Source organism: Oncorhynchus tshawytscha, linkage group LG08 (assembly GCF_018296145.1).
Source record: "Oncorhynchus tshawytscha isolate Ot180627B linkage group LG08, Otsh_v2.0, whole genome shotgun sequence".
Lineage (NCBI taxonomy): Eukaryota > Metazoa > Chordata > Actinopteri > Salmoniformes > Salmonidae > Oncorhynchus > Oncorhynchus tshawytscha.
The window spans coordinates 39008134-39031074 of record NC_056436.1 but is presented as its reverse complement, the minus strand read 5'-3'; the positions used below and the strand labels follow the sequence as shown (position 1 = coordinate 39031074).

At 44.1% G+C, this 22941-nt stretch overlaps 1 protein-coding gene across 9 annotated transcripts in view; it reads left to right on the top strand.

Moving 5' to 3' along the window:
- asap2a (ArfGAP with SH3 domain, ankyrin repeat and PH domain 2a) overlaps positions 1 to 22941 on the top strand; it is an 88878-nt gene that overhangs the window by 40849 nt on the left and 25088 nt on the right. For all 9 annotated transcript variants that reach the window (XR_006083894.1, XM_042325527.1, XM_042325531.1 and 6 more), the window contains exons 3-9: positions 2748 to 2893; positions 7102 to 7176; positions 19925 to 19974; positions 21689 to 21818; positions 21922 to 22007; positions 22097 to 22172; positions 22333 to 22419. Coding sequence is in view for 8 of the 9 variants with exons in the window: in XM_042325527.1 (XP_042181461.1) it covers positions 2748 to 2893; positions 7102 to 7176; positions 19925 to 19974; positions 21689 to 21818; positions 21922 to 22007; positions 22097 to 22172; positions 22333 to 22419 (650 nt within the window). In the remaining variant the exon portion in view is untranslated. The remainder of the gene's footprint in view (positions 1 to 2747; positions 2894 to 7101; positions 7177 to 19924; positions 19975 to 21688; positions 21819 to 21921; positions 22008 to 22096; positions 22173 to 22332; positions 22420 to 22941) is intronic.

The window sequence follows — 22941 nt, the reverse complement described above, 5'->3', positions numbered from 1 at the left end:
GCTAGAGCGCGATGGGACAAGGACATCCCGGGCCGGCCAAACCCTCCCCTTACCAGGACGACGCTGGGCCAATTGTGAACTGCCTCATGGGTCTCCTGTTCGCGGTCAGCTGTATCAAACCCGGGTCTGTCGTGATGCAATGCCTTAAACCGCTGCGCCACTCGGGAGGCCTTGGAAGTGAGATCTTCACCTGTTCTGGGAGAAAAAAAAATTAATTGCAAGCAGAGTTTAGGTTCTGAGAATGTTTCTTTTATGGTTCCCTGAAAATTAATTTTTGGGTTTTAATGTTCTGAGATTTCAATGTTTTTTTAACTCTTACAAAACTGTGCATTTTTGTAAATTCTAACAAGCATTCATTAAGATCAGGTGTGGCCAATTAGTGGTGCGGCCAACACACCTGAACACACTTAACAAGATGGAGGATAGAGTTTTGTTGACGCTGAGAACGGATGTTTGTTTTTAAATAACATTCTTAGAAGTACAGAAATTCACACAGAAGAATGTTGTTTCTTAATATTCTCTCAATAATTGGAGAAAATTACTTTTAAATAGAACCTTAAGAAAACCTGTAGGAAACATGGGAAGGTTGTATGCAAAATAACCATAGGACAAACACGCTCTTTAAAAAAAAGAAGCTACATTTGGTTCTCAGAACGTTATGTGCTAGCTGGGTTCCAATCAGGAAGTGCAAACTGTAACCAGTGACACTGTCAGTTTTGTCTATCGACTCCCAAAGTCTAATGAATGGTAACTTTCATGAGTAATTCTTCTTTCATCTCATTGTACGAGAGAGTTTGATGCTCCGTCTGCACAATTGAACCCAGACAGTGTAACCATAGTTCCCTTTTAACTGGGTGACGCCAGTCTCTCGCTCTTCCTCTTTCAAGGCCCTTTGTTTTTCTCATCCCCGCCACATGGCCGCTCCTCTGGAGTCACTCCAGTGTGACGACACAGGCTGTGTCCCAAATGGGACCCTGTTCCTTATATAGTGCACTACTTTTGACCCATCCCCATTTGGGATGCAGACACCGTCTTCTCCAACTCGCTCTCTCTCCCTGTCCCATTGTGTCCTTGTTTCCCAAAGACAATGCCAGAGAGATGGAGGGGGGATATGGAAGTGAATGGAATTCCACACACACTGCACTGTGCACTTTAACCAAGGCCCCTATTTATTATTCATTGATTGCCATGTAAGGATCAGAAAAAGTGTGCGTGTGCACGTGGTCCGTGTGTCTGTCCATCAGTGGTGTAAAGTACTTCAGTACAGATACTTTAAAGTACTACTGAAGTAGGTTTTTTGGGGGTATCTGTACTTGACTATTTTTAACTTTTACTTCACTACATTCCTAAAGAAAATCATGTACATTTTCCCTGTCACCCAAAAGTATTTTGGATGCTTAGCAGGACTGGAAAAGGGTCCAATTCACTCACATATCCCTGGTCATCCTGGCTGCCTCTGATCTGGTGGAAGCAGACATGCTTTGTTTATAAATGATGTTGGAGTGTGCCCCTGGCTCTCCGTACATTTTTTTACATTTAAATAACAGTTTGCTTCATATAAGGAATTTGATACTTAAGTATATTTTAAACCAAATACTTTTAGACTTTTACTCAAGTAGTATTTTACTGGGTGACTTTCACTGTAACTTGAGTCATTTTCTATTAAGGTATCGTTACTTTTACTCAAGTATTACAATTGGGTACTTTTTCCACCACTGATGTCCATACCCGAAGGACAGGCTGGCAGAGTGATTGTTAATATGCACACTGGCTTGGTGCGGGCAGAGAGATTGTTAATATGCACACTGGCTTGGTGCGGGCAGAGTGATTGTTAATATGCACACTGGCTTGGTGCGGGCAGAGTGATTGTTAATATGCACACTGGCTTGGTGCGGGCAGAGTGATTGTTAATTGCACACTATGCGGGCAGAGTGATTGTTAATATGCACACTGGCTGGCAGAGTGATTTGTTAATATGCACACTGGCTTGGTGCGGGCAGAGTGATTGTTAATATGCACACTGGCTTGGTGCGGGCAGAGTGATTGTTAATATGCACACTGGCTTGGTGCGGGCAGAGTGATTGTTAATATGCACACTGGCTTGGTGCGGGCAGAGTGATTTGTTAATATGCACACTGGCTTGGTGCGGGCAGAGTGATTTGTTAATATGCACACTGGCTTGGTGCGGGCAGAGTGATTTGTTAATATGCACACTGGCTGGTGCGGGCAGAGTGATTTGTTAATATACACACTGGCTTGGTGCTGGCAGAGTGATTGATAATATGCACACTGGCTTGGTGCTGGCAGAGTGATTGTTAATATGCACACTGGCTTGGCGCTGGCAGAGTGATTGTTAATATGCACACTGGCTTGGCGCTGGCAGAGTGATTGTTAATATGCACACTGGCTTGGCGCTGGCAGAGTGATTGTTAATATGCACACTGGCTTGGCGCGGGCAGAGTGATTGTTAATATGCACACTGGCTTGGCGCTGGCAGAGTGATTGTTAATATGCACACTGGCAGAGTGATTGTTAATATGCACACTGGCTTGGCGCGGGCAGAGTGATTTGTTAATATGCACACTGGCTTGGTGCGGGCAGAGTGATTGTTAATATGCACACTGGCTTGGCGCGGGCAGAGTGATTGTTAATATGCACACTGGCTTGGTGCTGGCAGAGTGATTGTTAATATGCACACTGGCTTGGTGCTGCCGTGTTCATCCCTTCTTTCTCTCCTCTTCTTCCAGCCCATGTGGAGAATGAGGAGCAGTACACCCAGGCTCTGGAGAAGTTTGGGGAGAACTGTGTCTACAGGGACGACCCCGACCTGGGTTCTGCCTTCCTCAAGTTCTCGGTCTTCACCAAGGAGCTCACCGCCCTCTTCAAAAACCTGGTGAGAGGAAAGACTGAGATGAACCCGTTTTGGTTCTATTATGCACCTTCAAACTAATTATTTGTTCTGAATGAGGAAAAGTCTACCAGCTTGAGGAATTTAGAATGAAATGAGTGTTTTGAGGCTCCCGAGAATCAAAGCCAGGAGATTAGCCATTCCATCTTCTGACTCCAACATGGCAACCTAGTTCCATACCTGGCAACCCACCTGGTCAGTTCTTGAAACGACACATATTAAATCAACAGTGAATCCGCTCTCTGTGTAAATTGACATTGTTCTTGTGGTGAGGCAAAATCCTCTAGAATGACTCTGTCAGGTGTTTCTAATAAAGCTTGGGGGTTGTTTAAATCTATATTGGGATTCAAAGTGGGGTCTCTGTAAATTGGATCCAGCAGGTATTTGGTGTTCAAGTAGCACTTTGGACGTTGTGATGGAAAACTGATCTACCCCAAAGGCCTCCGATTCCCGATAACATTCTGACCCCAGAGTATACGCACACAATTAGAGCAGGATGGAAATCTCTCCATGTCCCTAGGGTAGGAATTCCACACACACACACACACGTGTCTTTTATTCCACAGCAGATCCAGTGCCTTCAGAAAGTACACTACTTAACCAAAAGTATGTGGACACCTGCTCATTGAACATCTCATTCCAAAATCATGGCCATTAATATGGAGTTGGTCCCCCCTTTTGCTGCTACAACAGCCTCCACTCTTCTGAGAAGACTTTCCACTGGATGTTGGAACATTGCTGCGGGGACTTGCTTCCATTCAGCCACAACCATTAGTGAGGTCGGGCAAGGTTGGGCGATTAGGCCTGGCTTGCAGTCGGCGTTCCAATTCATCCCAAAGTTGTTCGATGGGGTTGAGGTCAGGGCTCTGTGCAGGCCAGTCAAGTCTTCCACACCAATCTCGACAAAGCATTACTGTATGGACCTCGCTTTGTGCACGGGGGAATTGTCATGCTGAAACAGGAAAGGGCCTTCCCCAAATTGTTGCCACAAAGTTGGAAGCACAGAATCATCTAGAATGTTATTGTATACTGTAGCGTTAAGATTTCCCTTCACTGGTACTAAGGGGCCTAGTCCGAACCGTGGAAAAACAGCCCCAGACCATTATTCCTCCTCCACCAACCTTTACAGTTGGTACCAAATCAAATTTATTTATATAGCCCTTCGTACATCAGCTGATATCTCAAAGTGCTGTACAGAAACCCAGCCTAAAACCCCAAACAGCAAGCAATGCAGGTGTAGAAGCACGGTGGCTAGGAAAAACTCCCTAGAAAGGCCAAAACCTAGGAAGAAACCTAGAGAGGAACCAGGCTATGTGGGGTGGCCAGTCCTCTTCTGGCTGTGCCGGGTGGAGATTATAACAGAACATGGCCAAGATGTTCAAATGTTCATAAATGACCAGCATGGTCGAATAATAATAATGCAGAACAGTTGAAACTGGAGCAGCAGCACAGTCAGGTGGAAGTTGAAACTGGAGCAGCAGCATGGCCAGGTGGACTGGGGACAGCAAGGAGTCATCATGTCAGGTAGTCCTGGGCATGGTCCTAGGGCTCAGGTCCTGAAACTGGAACAGCAGCATGGCCAGGTGGACTGGGGACAGCAAGAGTCATCATGTCAGGTAGTCCTGGGCATGGTCCTAGGGCTCAGGTCCTCCGAGAGAGAGAAAGAAAGAGAGAAGGAGAGAATTAGAGAACGCACACTTAGATTCACACAGGACACCAAATAGGACAGGAGAAGTACTCCAGATATAACAAACTGACCCCAGCCCCCCGACACATAAACTACTGCAGCATAAATACTGGAGGCTGAGACAGGAGGGGTCAGGAGACACTGTGGCTATGCTTTGGGGCAGGTAGTGTTCTCCTGGCATCCGCCAAACACAGATTTGTCCGTCAGAGTGCCAGATGGTGAAGCATGATTCATCACTCCAGAGAATGCGTTTCCACTGCGGTGAGCTTTACACCGAAGCTTGTGTGCGGCTGCTTGGCCATGTAAACCCATTTCATGAAGCTCCCGACAAACCGTTTTTGTGCTGACGTTGCTTCCAGAGGCAGTTTGGAATTCGGTGAGTTTTTTTTGCTTCAGCACTCGGGGACCCTTTTGTGAGCTTGTGTGGCCAACCATTTCGTGGCTGAGCCGTTGTTGCTCCTAGACGTTTCCACTTCACAAAAACAGCACTTACAGTTGACCGGAACAGCTCTAGCAGGTCAGACACTTGACAAACTGACATCCTATGACTGTGCCACGTTGAAACTCGGAGAACGGAGTTCTTCAGTAAGGCCATTCTACTGACAATGTTTGTCTATGGAGATTGCATGGCGGTGTGCTCAATTTTATACACCTGTCAGCAACGGGTGTGGCTGACATAGCCGAATCCACTAATTTGAAGGGGGTCCACATACTTCTGTATTTATGATGTATTCACGCCCCTTGACCTTTTCCACATTTTGCTGTCTTAAAGCTTGAATTTAAAATGGATTCAATTTTGTCACTGGCCTAGACACAATATCCCATAATGTCAAAGTGGAATTATGTTTTTGAAATTGACAGATTCAATAAACAATGAAATGCTGAAATGTTTTGCGTTTAGTAAGTATGCAACCCATTTTGTTATGGCAAGCCTAAATAAGTTCAGACGTAAACATGTGCTTAAAAAGTCTCACAATAAGTTGTATGGACTCACTCTGTGTGCAATAATAGTGTTTTAACATGATTTTTGAATGACCCCACACACACAATTATCTGTAAGGTCCCTCAGTCACAATCAGTGAATTTCATACAAAGATTCAACGACAAAGACCAGGGAGGTTTTCCGATGCCTCGCGAAGAAGGGCACCTATTGGTAGATGGGGTAAAGATTTATTTTTAAAGCAGACATTGAATATCCCTTTCAGCATGGTGATGTTATCAATTACATTTTCGATGGTGTATCAATACGCCCAATCACTACAAGGATACATGCGTCGTTCCTAACTCAGGAATCCGCGCTGGGATTTCACCATGAGGCCAATGGTGACTTTAAAACAGTTACAGAGTTTGAATGGCTGTGATAGGAGAAAACTGAGGATGGTTCAACAACATTGTAGTTACTCCACAATAGTGAACTAAATGACAGAGAAAAGGAAGGAAGCCTGTACAGAATAAAAATATTCCAAAACATGCAGCCTGTTTCCATCAAGGCACTAAAGTAATCCAGCACATCCTGAATACAAAGTGTTATGTTTGGGTCAAATACAACACATTACTAAGTACCACTCCATATTTTGTAGCATACTGGTGGCTGCATCATGTTATGGGTATACTTGTAATTGTTAAGGAATGGAGCTAAGCACAGGCAAAATCCTAAATAAAAACCTGGTTCAGTCTGCTTTCCACTGGACACTGGGAGATGAATTCACCCTTCAGCAGGACAATAACCTAAAACACAAGTCAAATCTACACTGACGTTGCTTACCATAAGGACATAGAATGTTCCTGAGTGGCGGAGTTAGTTTTGACTTAAAAAATAAAATGTGTATATACATTTACCCTTTTATTTAACTAGGCAAGTCCGTTAAGAACACGTTCTTATTTTCAATGACAAACTACCCCGGCCAAACCCAGACGATGCTGGGCAATTTGTGCGCCGCCCTAGGAGACTCACAATCACGGCCGGATGTGATACAGCCTAGATTCGAACCAGGGACTGTAGTGACGCCTACTTCCACTGAGATGCGGTGCCTTAGACCGCTGCGCCACTCGAGAGCACCTTAAATCTACTTGAAAATCTATGTCAGGGGGTGCAGCAACTCTATATATTAGGAAGGTGTTCCTAAAGTTTGGTGTAGTCAGTGTACGTGGCTCTGATGCGGTCCTACACCATTTCCTGGTTTTACAGACACACCACTAGAAGTTCAATCATGGTGAAAACAGTTATTTGACCTACTGAGAGAACCTAGGATTTCACCAAATTGTCAGGAGTTTCATGATTTTTATTTCAGGGAGTAGATTATCACTTTAAGACACAGCGTTGTAGAGTACACAGTGTCTGTACAAAGACACCGAAAGACAGAGACGCGCGCACACACACACACACACACACAACCAGCTAAGGTGAGTGCGTTTAAACAGCACGCGTTATCTGTGGTTGTCACTATTCACCCATGCTCGCGTTGAACCCTTCTGACATAGGCCCTCTCCACTTTGTCTATTTCAGTTCCAGAACATGAACAACATCATCACCTTCCCTCTGGACAGCCTGCTGAAAGGAGACCTGAAAGGAGTCAAAGGGGTGAGGAACACTATCCTGCATGGCTTTCTGTTACACTGTGTTGGTTATTACAGGCAGAGATTAAAGTAGAGACGTCCATAAGGATTTGTGTAAAAGCTCTGCCATTACCCTACTACACTGTTGTAATTACTAGGTACTGTACGTGTTTTGTAGCTGCTGGAGAACAGATGAGGTGTGTGAGATGAGGATGATTTGTGTGTGTGTTGGGGGTGGAAACTATAAACGGCGCACCGCTCTTGCACTAGACATCACCGTAACTACACTCCGTCACACATTTAAAGTCTGGGACCAGCCCACATATTCTACTAGCTCCAGGAGAAACCAGTCAGCCAGTGTGTGATGGTGCAGACAGCCTACTGCAGGAATGCAATCAGAATCTTGTTTATATCAATGGGAGGCCGGCCCCAGACAGCCCAGTCTGCCAGGCCTCTAATCCAATCAGCACTCATTACTGTCTGCTCTGATCTCTCTCTCTTTCTCTCTCTTTCTCTCTCTCTCTCTCTCTCTCTCTCGCTCTCTCTGAGAGACTGGCTATCCCATGGCTGCTCACTCTATCCTCTTAAAATCTCCAAGGACTCTTGCTTTCTTTTTTTTCTTCTCTTCCATGCCCCCTACCCCTCACCTTTGTAACTGTTGGCATCCACAGGCTACATCAGCCCAAACGAGTAGGCTTGTGCACAGAGTAGGGCTGACCCCAATTAGTCGACGGGTCTATTGTTTGGTCATTAGGCTGTTGATCGATCAAGATTGTTTTAGTCGATTAGTGACATATGTATGTAATAATTTGCGCCCATCTCAATGAACTAATCCAAAGCCAATTCATGCTTGATCCGAAAATGTGGTCGGAGGCTCCATTTGGAGGGTGTGACGCAATTGCAGAGCCTTCAAAGGCATGCAGAGGACAAAGCGAGCTCCGTTCCACATCACAATGCGGAGGGCTCTGTATAGCTCCACATTGACATGATTGATTGACGGTGGAGGCAGTACATCCTGTATGAACACAAACTCACTTCCTTGACAACAGCACTGCTTCTGCGACACGCATGGAAGTAATGAATGCCCTGACTTCTGCTGAGGCCATATCAGCGGAAACACTGCAGGGCCAGTGCAGATGTCAGATTGACCATGCCCCGAGATGCACAATACACTTCTAGAATGCTCTCTTTCCCATCAATGTGTGCACATTCCTTGTTTCAGAACTTCATTGTGTGAATTGTTTGCGTTTTGATTGTTAGTGTCTATCAATTCCCCATTTACATATCTCAGCTGTACTACATTTACCCGTTAATTCCTATAATTCCAAACATTCCTACAATGTTTGTTACTTTTGGTTAAGGTCATTTATTTTAATGCATTCAATATTATTCTTCCAGTTGTCATTGTCAGAGTGGACACATTGTTAGCAGAGCGCACAGCCTATGTGACACTTGTGAGAAACAAGTTTTGTTTGTTTTTCATTCCATCTAAGAGTTTTGTCAATTTAGTCATTGTCTTTTGATTAGAGTGCTCCTGTCAATGTTGAGTAATGGCGCGCACGCATAGAAGTAGGCCTATAGGCTACCTGGCCTGCGCGCAAATGTATTCATTTGGGGCGGCAGGTAGCCTAGTGGTTAGAGCGTTGGGACTTGTAACCTGAAAGGTTGCAAGATCAAATCCCCGAGCTGGCAAAAGTTCCTCATTGTATTTTGAAAAATCTTTCCAGCTTTCTCCCTTCCAATAACCACTCGGTGTGAATGGGAAAAATGTCATGCTCTGATCCAGTGGAAACCTGATTACTTCTTATCAGTGCTCGACTTTTACTGGAATAGATTCCGGGACTCATTTTATGTGCAAGTATTGTTTATATTTAGGTGCAGGAGCTCCACAATACTTTTGAACTCATATTCTATAAGAGGAACAGAAGCTCAATCAATAGTAAATCTGAGGTGCCGATACTTGCCCAAGTCAAGAACGGCCTCTTATCCACGTCCGCTCACTCGCACAGGAAACTCTGAGGGACCATAATGTTTTATACAGTGCTGAAAGTTTCTTAGTGCAAGCTTCAGGTCTGTCCCAAGTTAATAGTTGATACAATGTTTCAGGTTTGTTGCAGACAGGCCATGTGTAGCCAATGTGATTGATAGAATATTTATTTTTATCAGGAAATGATCTACCTGCAGGCTGCAATGTTTTTATTGGTTGGTTTTATGCAGGCTGTGTTTACATAGCAATGGCAATAGAAGTTACTTTTTAGCTTTGTCATTTTCATTTAGATTTGGATAGAGTTTTGATGAAACGCTTGACAATGATTTTGAGATATGAAGACATGTATAAATGAAATGAAACAGTTTCACAAATGTGCATATGAAAACAATAACTCACACAGTTCGGTAGAATTGGTAAGTTAGCATTCCACAACAAAGGTTGCGACTCCTCGTGTAGCCTATTACCGGCAACTTCAGGAGTGTAATGGCAGAATCTGCGAAAGCCAGCAGGAGCAAGAGGAGAGTAGTTGGTTCAGGTTTTTTTTTTCTGGTTAGCTAGACCTCTGGCGCCCTCTTAAGGCATTTGTCTTATTTCATCAAACTGTAAGCTTAACGCATCAGACAAGCTCAATGCATATAGTTGATTTTATTCAAACCATAGGGTGTGTCTATATATGGAAAAATACACGTTGAAAAATGGCGACCGATTGGTCGAAAGAACAGACTTTCGGTCAACCAAGATGTTTTTCAGTTGGGGACAGCCCTACTACAGGGCCTATCTGGACTGACAGAGGGAAGCAAGTAGGCTATTGAACTGTGAGTACTGACAGAGGGAAGCAAGTAGGCCATTGAACTGTGAGTACTGACAGAGGGAAGCAAGTAGGCCATTGAACTGTGAGTACTGACAGAAGGAAGCAAGTAGGCCATTGAACTGAGTACTGACAGAAGGAAGCAAGTAGGCCATTGAACTGAGTACTGACAGAAGGAAGCAAGTAGGCCATTGAACTGAGTACTGACAGAAGGAAGCAAGTAGGCCATTGAACTGTGAGTACTGACAGAGGGAAGCAGGTAGGCCATTGAACTGTGAGTACTGACAGAGGGAAGCAGGTAGGCCATTGAACTGTGAGTACTGACAGAGCGGGAGAAGCAGTGGTGCAGATTTGCTCATTACCCCACTGGTGACTCTCATTACACTCCTGACATGGGGCTAATGGGGTGCAAGTCATGGTGCTTTCTGCTCTGATTCACACAGCCTGTCTCTCCATTAACCACTGGGGGGGAGAGAAAGGGAGAATGCGTGCGAGACTGTTAAGAGAGACAATTAAAGACTTTCCATCCCCAGCTTGCAGTACGTAATGTTCACCATCTCTCACTTACACTGCCAGAGGACCTGTTCCCTCCTCGCTTGCTTTCTCCATCATTATTCCTCTCCTCCCTCAGGGAAGGCACCTGTGGAGAACAGGAGGAAGGTGTTGCACCTATTCAGACACTGAACAGTCAGTTTCTTAATGGGTGCCTGCTTATCAATAACTGGAAGAAACAATGCCATTTTTTTAATTTAACCTTTTATTTAACTAGGCAAGTCAGTTAAAGACAAATGATTATTTACAATGGCGGCCTACCCCGGCCAAACCCGGATGATGCTGGGCCAATTGTGTGCCGCCCTATGTATCTAGGTTGCTCCTCATTACACACAACAGACCAGTAAATCATTTTTACATCTTTTCGACATAGGATTCTGATTCAAAGTGGCAACTTTATTAACCCACCAGGGGGGGAATTAATTTGGTCATGTGCTTAAACAGACGGTACACAGAAACGACACTAATTCATTCAAAGTGCTATAGCTACGCATTTAAAGTGAGTGGCTTTTGGAATAAGAGTCCCCATATCTTTCTGTTTTCATTTTCTTTTGACAAAGTCTCTTTCCTCTTGTCCGGCTGCTGCTGTGACTGAAGTTTGAGTGAAGGTGATGAGAACTGTCCTGTAAAATGCTTTCAATTTTTAGGAGGATGCTTTTTGTGTACAGGTTGGTGGCTGATTCGTGATATATACCAATTATCCTTCCTGCTGTCTTAATCAAGCGCTGTAGCTTAACTTGGTCTTGCACTCGCATGTTTCCAAACAGGCGTTTTAGACCAAAGGATATTTTGATTCCCATATGTGGTTACTCTATCAACTGGTTCCCCATTAATCTTCATAAGGGGTAGTGGCGTTTTTGTTCCTTCTCAAATCAAGTTACATCTCTTTTTGCTTTCTTAACGTTTATTTCAAGAAAGTTATCTGCACACCGCTGGACAAATTGAGCCTTTTCTCTTTCAAAACCTTGAGGCTTGTTCTGGGTGGAGGAAACCCACAACAGCGGTGTCATCTTGTGGGCTGCGTCAGGCTTGACAATTGTTTGTGTACAGTATTCGTGAAAGTACGCAAGGGGCTCCCGTAGACCCAGCCTTTGGAACTTTGGTTTTCCTACATATGGCTACTATATTATGATTGCTACATCCAATGGGTGTGGATACGGCTTAAGATAAGATTTCTATAGCGTTAGTAAAGATATAATCGATACATGTGGATGATTTCATTCCTGTGCTGTTTGTAAATACCCTGGTAGGTTGACTGATAACCCGAACCAGGTTGCAAGCACTGGTTACAGTTTGAAACTTCATCTTGAGTGGACGAAAGATGAAAATGTTTAGGTCACACAGAAAATATACCTCTGTTGATATCAACAATCAAGCATTTCACACATATTATCCAGATACTGTCTGTTAGCACTCTGTGGTCTATAGCAGGCCCCTCGTCTTACCGGATATACAGTGGGGCAAAAAAGTATTTAGTCAGCCACCAATTGTGCAAGTTCTCCCACTTAAAAAGATGAGAGGCCTGTAATTTTCATCATAGGTACACTTCAACTATGACAGACGCAATGAGAAAAAAAATCCAGAAAATCACATTGTAGGATTTTTAATGAATTTATTTGCAAATTATGGTGGAAAATAAGTATTTGGTCAATAACAAAAGTTTCTCAATACTTTATATACCCTTTGTTGGCAATGACCGAGGTCAAATGTTTTCTGTAAGTCTTCACAAGGTTTTCACACACTTGCTGGTATTTTGGCCTGTACAGGCCTCATCTTTTTAAGTGGGAAAACTTGCACAATTGGTGGCTGACTAAATACTTTTTTGCCCCACTGTAGCTATTCTATTCTGTTCTGCCGATGCACAGAAAACCCAGCCAACCGTGTCATTGTTCAGCCACGACTCGATAAGATATTACAGTTTTTAATGTCCCGTTGGAGGATAGTCGTCAACGGAGCTCATCCAGTTTATTCTTCAGTTGATTACACGTTGGCTAATAAACTCAGCAAAATAAGAAACGGCCCTTTTTCAGGACCCTGTCTTTCAGAGATAATTAGTAAAAATCCAAATTATTTCAGATCTTCATTGTAAAGGGTTTAAACACTGTTTCCCAGTTTCCCATGTTTGTTCAATGAACCATAAACAATGAATGAACATGCACCTGTGTAACGGTCGTTAAGACACTAACAGCTTACAGACAGTAGGCAATTAAGATCACATTATGAAAACTTAGGGTCCTAAAGAGGCCTCTCTACTGACTCTGAAAAACACCAAAAGAAAGATGCCCAGGGTTCCTGCTCATCTGCGTGAACGTGCTTTAGGCATGCTGCAGGGAGGCATGAGGACTGCAGTTGTGGCCAGGGCAATAAATTGCACTGTCTGTACTATGAGACGCCTAAGACAGTGCTACAGGGAGACCGGACGGACAGCTGATAGTCCTCGCAGTGGTAGACCACGTGTAACAACACCTGCACAGGATCGGTACGTCATACCTGCGGGACAGGTACAGGATGGCAACAACAACTTCCTGAGTTACACCAGGAACTCTCTATCCCTCAATCAGTGCTCAGACTGTCCGCAATAGGCTGAGAGAGGCTGGACTGAGGGCTTGTAGGCCTTTTTGTAAGGCAGGTCCTCACCAGACATCACCGGCAACAACGTCGCCTATGGGCACAAATCCACAGACACAGACAGGACTGGCAAAAAGTGCTCTTCACTGATGAGTCAAGATTTTTGTCTCACCAGGGGTGATGGTCGGATTTGCGTTTATTGTAGAAGGAATGAGTGTTATACCGAGGCCTGTACTCTGGAGCGGGATCGATTTGGAGGTGGATGGTCCGTCAATGCCACCAGCCATAATGCTCGTTCTGTGCATGATATCCTGCAAGGCAGGAATGTCAGTGTTCTGCCATGGCCAGCGACGAGCCAAAATCTCAATCCTATTGAGCACGTCTGGGACCTGTTGGATCGGAGGGTGAGGGCCATTCCCTCCAGAAATATCCGGGAACTTGCAGGTGCCTTGGTGGAAGAGTGGGGAAACATCTCACAGCACGAACTGGCATATCTGGTGCAGTCCATGAGGAGGAGATGCACTGCGGTGCTTAATGCAGCTGGTGGCCACAGCAGATACTGACTTTTGATTTAGACCCCCCCCTTTTCTTTTTACAGGGACACATTATTCCATTTCTGTTAGTCACATGTCTGTGGAACTTGTTCAGATATTGTCTGTTGTTGAATCTTATGTTCATAAAAACATTTACACATGTTAAGTTTGCTGAAAATAAATGCAGTTGACAGTGAGAGGACGTTTCTTTTTTTGCTGAGTTTAGAATGAATGGTAGCCGACAAATCCTCACAAGGCCCCCTGTATTTCCTTATTGTCTTCATGCGATTGACGGGGATTTGGGCCTTGTCTGGAAACAACATTATATCCTTTGTGTCTGACTTGTCAATGAAAAAATGTTTGTCCAGTTCGAGGTGAGTTATCGCTGTTCTGATATCCAAAAGCTATTTTCGGTCATAAGAGACTGTGTAGCATCAACATCCTATGTACAAAATATGTTTTTTATTTATTTTTTAAACACAACATTTTGTGCGTGAAAAAACACACATAGAACAATTGGTTAGGAGCCCGTAAAACGGCAGCCCTCCCCTCATTTTTAAGTCTTGCCATAGATTTTCAAGACGATTATAAGTCATAACTGTAACTAGGCCTCTCAGGAACGTTGCATGTTATCTTGGTATGCCTTGTGTTTTAGTTTATTGTCCTGCTGAACGGGGAATTTTGTCTGCCAGTGTCTGTTGGAAATCAGACAAACTGAGTTTTCCTCTAGGATTTTTGTCTGATTAGCTCTATTCCATAAATTTTTATCCTAAAAAAACTCCCTATTCCTTGCCGATGACAAGCATACCATAAACATGATGCAGCCACCAGCATGCTTGAAAATATGAAGTGGCACTCGTGTTGTTGGATTTGCCCCATACATAAGGCTTTGCCACAATCTTTTCAGTTTTACTTTAGTGCCTTATTGTAAACAGGATGCTCGTTTTGGAATATTTTTTTATTCTGTACACATTTAATTATTTTCACTCTGTCATTTAGGTTAGTATTGTGGAAAATCTACAATGTTGTTGAGCCATTAAACGCCATTTTTTATCAATCTACCAATAGGGTCCCTTTGCTTCTTATTTTCATTTTTTTTTTTTACCCCTCAACCTATTTAGGTTTGCCATAACAAAGGGGTTGAATTCTTGTTGACTTGAGAAATTTCAATTTCTTTTTTAAGTAATTTGTCTTGCAACAACTCCACTTTGACACTATGGGGTATTGTTTGTTTATAAGCCATTTTAAATTCAGGCTGTAACACAACGTAGGAAAAGATGATTGTTGTGAATACTTTCTGAAGGCACCGTACCTAAGGGAGTTTGAGAGATGACCAGTATATGAATGTTGTCGACGTTAGCAAGTGATCCACTTCATGAGGCTAAATATGTTAATGCAGGCTGTTTGTTGCCCATTTCGGGGTTGCTTGTAAGGTCTCCCAAGCAAGAGGTCGACAGGTCACTGATGTTTACATTTGAGCCAATAGAACAGGGAGAGCTACCCGCAGTGGGCTTCCTACTAGGGCAAACTGTCTCAGTGCTAATTGTGTAATTCAGGTTTATGAACAAGGTTTCTGATATCAAGAAGGTCCTTTAAAAAAAATCCAACTCTGCACGTTTAAGTGCCACAGCCCAAGCCCCTAAGTGATTTGTAAACCGAGGGGATATCCATATTTATGGCTTTCACTTTTAAACTAATAGCAGTGGTTTAGCTTTTGCTTGCCACAGTGGGATTCAACTTTATAGGTTCAAGATTTTGACTTATGTTGGAATATGAACATCTGTAGCCCTATTATGATAGAGCTGTGATATAATGGTAGGGATTACCTGAGACCGCACTGATTTCTCCTGCTGTGGGGGATGGAGAGCAATAGACTCCTGAGGGCTTGGGCTGTGAAAGTGTCATGTAAGCAACCGTTTTATGCTCAAAGAGAGCGTCTGTGCTCCACGGTAGTTGGGATATATTCTGTCCTCACTGAAACAATCCCTCCGCAGAGTACATTTTCAGCTAGTGATGCATTGGAGGAGTCTGCTGAAGTGGTTCAACTCCAGGCCTATTGAGAGTAGTGGACCCATGAAAAGTAGTCGCTTACCTACATACTTTGCGGCTCCTTTCAGGTCCATTACAGGCCATTTTACGCTCCACTCATCTCTCCATCCTGCTGTTTAACCTAAACTGGGGGAAAGATCTAGATGTTTAACATGCTGTTCTCTGGGGCTGTAAGGTTATGGCACAAAGTGACCCTGTAGTTTTTTGGTTTCCTCTCACTTCCTGCCATTTTTGTTGGTACTTCCGCATGGACAGTGTCTGATAAAGGATGTACAAGTAGGAACGTTACTGGTCTGTCTGGTGACATTAGCCTGGGTCCCGTCTGCTTCTACTGAGGCAGAGACAGCCCCGGAGAGCTTAAAGTAAGCCACGATTAAGATTTATAAGTTACTTCAGTTGAAAAGAGCTAGGTACACTGTATGTGAAGTACAGGTAACTGCCAAAATAAAGGAAACCCAACATAAAGTATCTTAATAGGGGCCAGAACTTCAATGCGCCTTGGCGTATATTCTACAAGTGTCTGGAACTCTATCGGAGGAATGCGGCACTATTCTTTCATGAGAAATTCCGTAAGTGTTCAATTGGGTTGAAATATGGTCACACACACACACACTTTAAACCCCCTATGCTCCTTTGAGACCACTCTTTCAAAGTCACTGAGATCTTCCAGCTACGGTAGCTAAAATAATGGACAACTGGCCACTTATACATACCCTAAGTATGATGGGATGTTAAGTGATTAACTCGGGAACCACACCTGTGTGGAGGCACACACTTTCAATATACTACACTACATGGCTAAAAGTCATAGAACATCTCATTCCAAAATCATGGGCATTAATCTGGAGTTGGTCCCCCCTTTGCTGCTATAAGTGCCGCAGTGGTCTAAGGCACTGCATCTCAGTGCTAGAGGTGTCACTACAGACCCTGGTTCGATCTCGGGCTGTATCACAACCGGCCGTGATCGGGAGTCCCATAGGGCGGCACACAATTGGCCCAGTGTCATCTGGGTTAGGGGAGGGTTTGGCTGGGGTAGACCATCATTTGTAAAATAAGAATTTGTTCTTCACTCACTTGCCTAGTTTAATAAAAAAAGAACAGCTTCCAACGTGTTTCCACTGCTCCAGTCCAATGGCGGTGAGCTTTACACCACTCCAACCAACGCTTGGCATTGCACATGGCGGCTTCTCGGACATGGAAACCCATTTCATGAAGCTCCCAACTAACAGTTTTTGTGCCAACGTTGCTTCCGGAAGCAATTTGGGACTCTAGTGAGTGTTGCAACCGAAGACTGGTGATTTCAATGCGCTACACGCTTCAGCACATGTCTGTGAGCTTGTGTTGGCTACCACTTCGCGGCTGAGTTGTTGCTGCTCCGAGACATGTCCACTTCACAATAACATCACTTCCAGTTGACTGGGGAAATGTGACAAACTGACTTGTTGGAAAGGTGGCAGCCTATGACGGTTCCAAACCGGAACAACCAACCAAGATACAGCATCCTCACTCCCTGTCTGTCTGCGGTTCAGTGCTGGCTCAGGCCCTCATACTTGGTGCATATGGGTTATTGTTGCTGCATGGGCCCTTAAGCTCTGTCCAGGGTCCATCTCCTTAACCACACTCCCACTCCAAACACTGAACATAAGCAGACTGGCGGAAAGTGCTGAGACCACAAAACACCAGAGCCAAGGGGATTTACATATTAGACCTGACACTGGGATGATGTCATCCCTTCCAGCTCTAAACCTTCTGATCCTTTGTATCTATTGTTTAAAGTTTTTTTTGTTTTTTTTTACACACACCATGACTCATCACCGCCCCCCCCCCAAGAGTCATGAAACCCAGACACACAACTGTTGGGAGGCTTTTAGCTCCAAGAAGCTCTGCCAAAGGAGTGATCTCACCATTATTTCTCACCAAGAAAAGATTAGGGAGTGGAGGCTGATCATATTTCATGGAATTGTAACAGGTGCCCTTGACAGCAACAAGACCAGGTTCAAGACGACATCGGAACAGAGGTTGAAAGCTGTAAATTGCATGTTTTCTATTTGAGGTCTTGGTGAAAAGGCTCTGTCCGCGTAGCAGTCTGAATAGGTCCTGTTCCAACTCACAGTAGTGGAAGATCCCTGTCCAGTATCACCTCCAACAGTGGACCCATCCCATTCAGGAGCACAGGAAAGTACACTTCACATTGAAGCATTCAAGGTCAGTCCGCTGTCTTCAATTTGACAAGGACAGTGGTAACGGAGGTAAGAATTGAACTAAGAAACTCAACAAAGAAAGGGGCTACTGCAGGATAAGAACTTTACAGGAGTGTTACGTTTTGTTTTAAAGCCTCTGTCTCCCAAATATCTATTCTGGTGAAACTCATTAAAGAGAGGGTGCATGTTGATTTGCCCTTGATTTGGTTGAGTGGATGGGAGGTTAACCCTGTTTGGCTGTGCTCTTCCAGCATTCCACACAGCTAAGTTGCCCTGCCATGTTCCATGTTGTGTGGAAGCTAGCTGTCACGACTTCCGCCGAAGTCGGTGCCTCTCCTTGTTCGGTCGGCGTCGCCGATCCACTTTTTCTTTTTCCTTTGGTTTTGTCTTTGTTTTCACACACCTGTTTTCCATTTTCACGATGATTTGTTCCTGTATTTAAATCCTGTATTCATGCACCAGCTACACTCACCATCTGACACTAGCGCCTCACTTCACTCCCTACTGTTGTTCCCCACTCTCACAGGAGCTAGCTCCTCACTTCACTCCCTACTGTTGTTCCCCACTCTCACAGGAGCTAGCTCCTCACTTCACTCCCTACTGTTGTTCCCCACTCTCACAGGAGCTAGCTCCTCACTTCACTCCCTACTGTTGTTCCCCACTCTCACAGTAGCTAGCTGAGAGAGGAATGCTGCACTTGGACTATGTGCCGCGCTGCGTAACTCGTCTCGCTTCTGCGGCTTGTATTTTTAGCCAGTGTTCTCCTTGTCATTTTTTAAAATCTTGCTTCCTCTATTTACCTTTCTCATACTCTTTGTCTATCTCTTTTTTTCTCTTTCGTCAGACCATGATCCAATGACCATGGATCCATGACTGCCACACTTGTTTTGAAGAGGTCTGGGCTGGTATCCATAAAGCGTCCCAGAGTAAGAGTGCTGATCTAGGATCAGTTTTGCCTTTTTTAGATATGAATGAATATGATTTTTATATTGAAAGGTTGGGACCTGAGAAGATCAGCTCTCCTACTCTGAGTTGCTTTGTGTATACGGGCCCAGGGGTCATCAGAGGGAACATCTCTAAGAGAATGGGCTGTCAGGCAATCAATTTAATATAATGACCGCAAAATGGCAACATATTTATTGTAATAATGCCATAATACGTGAATTGTAACAAAGCTTTAGAAAGATTTGCTTTTGAGGATGCATCACATTTTATACCAACTCATTTTTCATTCTGGTTAATGACTCTATAAAAATCCCTGCGGGCTGCCATTGCAGTCTTTTTTTTTTTTAGTCTTGGAAAAAACAACACTTACAGTAGCAATCAGTGCTCTCCACAAGTGTTGATTGGGATGCAATCAGCAAATCAACATGAAAAGAAACAAGCAGATTCTCAGTGCAATCAGATAATCCATTGATCTCATGTTTTACCGTGGTCTTTTTTTTTCAATGGCCTGCCGCTGCGGTGTTTGGAGGAAAAATGACACAGGCAATTTCGCCAGTTAATGTCTGTTTTTGTTTGTCCCTAATCACTGTTTATTCATTGGCGCGGTGCCTGAAAAGCGTTGCATAATTTAACATTTGATCAAACAGCTGTTGAACGCTACTCTATTACCATGGGAAATCTGTTCAGCTGTGTGGCCACTTAAACCACGTTACGAGTCTGAACACTGCTCTTTTTATTTTCAACGGTAGCACTTTGTACGCTATTGTCGTCCTACGGCAACGACGAGGGAAAGGATGACAAGACTGCGTCATGTATTGGCAGCGTGCTTTGTTGACCTTTTGGCTAGTGCAGGGAGATTGACAAGGATGGGGTTTTCCCTGAGCTTGTAACATCACGTAAACATTAACTGACTGGAGTAATGACGTGTACCGCAGCGTCAGTGCCTTCTAGATATAGTGACGCTGTCTGTGTGCGGTGGTATGCTTAATATCACAATGTGCGCTATGACCATGTTATGTTTTTCTATCCTCTTTTAACGAGTGATGTTAGTGCCAACAAAAACTGAATCATTTTGTTTCTGAATTGGAAGCTCTAACTTTGGTTTCTTTCTGCTTTTTTCTTCACAGGACCTGAAAAAGCCATTTGATAAGTCCTGGAAAGACTATGAAACAAAAGTGTAAGTTTTTTTCAAAATATTTTACTACCGCCAATATGAAATTAGGTTCTGGCCAATTGACATTATTAGCTTAGAGGACTGAAGACGATCAGATGATCAGTCCATTGTCTTTTGATCCGTTGGTTCATTCTATGGCCGCACTGTAGCAGTCGGTTCAACTGACTCTCAAGCGTTTTGTCAAGCATTTTACTGTATATTTGTCATTGGTACAGAGCCCGATTTTTATTTTATTTTTTTAATTTAAATATATTTTTTTATCATCATAAGCAATATTTTGAATGAGATGCAATGTGATATGTCCTGTCCCATCTCTGTGCTTGTAATGACCACTATTCCCCAACCAACCTCACCTTGCAATCATCAATGAATACACCCAGAATAATAACCCATCTTTACCCCTCTCTGTCTACACTGTGATTTTTGCATGCAACGGTATATGAAATTTTATAGTACTCTGATATATTTTCCAAGCTGCAAAGGACATTCTTTACTGAAAGGGTAATGCATTTTCTTCTGCCGCGCCAATCTGATGACGAGACGGTACTGACTTGTTGCTCCATTGACGCTCTCTGCTAGTCTGCTGTCAACTGAGGGCAGTACTATGCTTGGCCTAGAACATCGTTGTCCCATCTGCTCTGATGTTATTTGAACTTTTCCTATCACAATCGGATTTGTTCTCATATCTCTAATCTCTTTGTCTGCGGTTATAATGAGACCTTTCCATGTTTTGCAGACCGAAAGAGATTAGACTCTCTGCCCCAATCTCCACTCTGGCCCCGACCGCCTTAAAGTTTGCGAGTAGCACCCTGACCATCGTCACCACAGAGTCCCATTTGATCCACTGTCTCCATCTCTGTGTCCACGGTCTTTGGTGGCTCTTGTGGCTGTTTTTAAGCTTTCTCTCTACTCCTATGCTTCTGGGCTGAGGATTAAGGTGACAGCTTTGTAGGTGTTCTACTAATGAAAGCAGTCATATCTTGATGTCTCACCTAATGACGGTTTGAGTCAAAAAAAAAAAAAGTGGGGGGGAGCCACCCAAAATGACCGAATATAACCCAGATGACTTTACCTGAGACGGATGAATGTTTGTGACGCAGCGGCAGGAACTGACTTCTTTTAAGTGTCTTTTTGAATCAAATGTTTTCCGGAACAGCAGTAGATGATAGCACGTTACGTAGACTTGCAGGAGCAGACCATAGTGCAGCGCTGGCTCATGCATTCACACCACTTTGACATCAGCTTGATGCCTCCCCCTCTCTGTCTTGTCTTTTGTTGGTATGATCCGTTTGTAGTTTCCCCCCCCCCTTGGTTCAGTTTCCTTTGGAATGGCCTTGTTGCATCTGTGTCTTGATGGTTCCAAATGGGCCAAGCTGTTTACTGACTGCAGGCAGAGGTGGGGAAAAAACAGGCAAGTCATTAACTTTGGTTTAGTGATGGGCCACAGTGACGAGGACCTAACACCCAAAGGCATGAGTGAGAGGCCGTCTGCTTTCAAATCTGAACGAAAACAGGCGTCACTTAAGTCTCCCTAAGCTTCCTCATAGGAGGAGCCAAATGCTGCATCCTTTTTAAAGGGAATATGCTGAGCTAGAAAATAATGCCCTTTTGCATGGAATGCCCTCCCCCTTCCACTCTGTATATTTCCTGTTTGGTGTGTGTCTGTGGTTGGAAATGCCCTTTGACCCCCCCACAACGATGTCACTTCCTGTCCCAGCACTAAGATCGAGAAGGAGAAGAAGGAGCACGCGCGGCAGCACGGCATGATCCGCACGGAAATCAGCGGGGCGGAGATCGCAGAGGAGATGGAGAAGGAGAGGAGGTTCTTCCAGCTGCAGATGTGTGAGGTGGGTAAGGAAAGAGATGGAGCTCAGGCCTGGGTTGCCAGGTTGGGCCATGTCCACAGCTGTAGTGGAGGGTTTTCTGACATTGTAAAATTCTGTCTCGCAGTATCTTCTCAAAGTGAACGAGATCAAGATCAAGAAAGGGGTGGACCTACTCCAGAATCTCATTAAATATTTCCACGCACAGTGCAAGTAAGTCCTGCAGTCAGTGAACGTGTGCATTTGACCAAGTGCTCACTTCGTGGAGAAAACGGCTGATGTAGATTTGTCACTCCCCTTAGTTTTTTTCAGGACGGGCTGAAAGCAGTAGACAACCTCAAACCATCCATAGAGAAACTAGCCACAGACTTACACACGGTGAGTTCCTCAAGACTACTGTTGACATCTTCATGGGGTACATAAGAACTTCCCTTTCCTTCATCAAGTGTGCTGAATTCATCAAACATATTCTGTGTGACTCTGTAACCTTTTGTATGACCCCTGTGGCCTTTGTGTGTCCTTTGTATGACCTTTCCAGATAAAGCAGGCCCAGGACGAGGAGAGGAAGCAGCTCACTCAGCTACGGGACGTCCTCAAGTCAGCGCTGCAGGTGGAGCAGAAGGAGGTAACACCCATAGACTTCGACCACTCTAGTGCCCCACAGTATGTTTTAGCATGAGCAGCGCCATTGAGGACGTTCACCATTAGGAGATTCTCATTTGGGCAAAAGTCCTTCCTCAACTCCTCCTTCCTCTCCTCCATGACCCAGAAACGGATAAGTTGTTGAAGAGCGTGTTAATTTTGTTTGTAGTACGAAAGAAGGAGTCTGCTACCCTCTGTGATTTAACTACTTCGGCTGCAAGCGCGGACCCCCCTTTGAATCAGGCGTTGTTTTCTCGAAGGAGAAAAGCATGCAAACATTTAAAAACCATATGCTACTTTTTCTATCTTCTATAAAATGTGTTTTTACTTTACACATTTAATTTGGGATTCCACCCGTGTCAACATTTGCCTGATGCGCGAGTGGAGAGCCATTTCATGCAAGCACATTTTTCATCCACGTTCCCTCATCTCGCCGTCTCTCTGCGATTACCTTTGACCTTAAAAAAAAAAAAAAGGAAGCGAGAGGAGGTAGGAGAAAAGACAC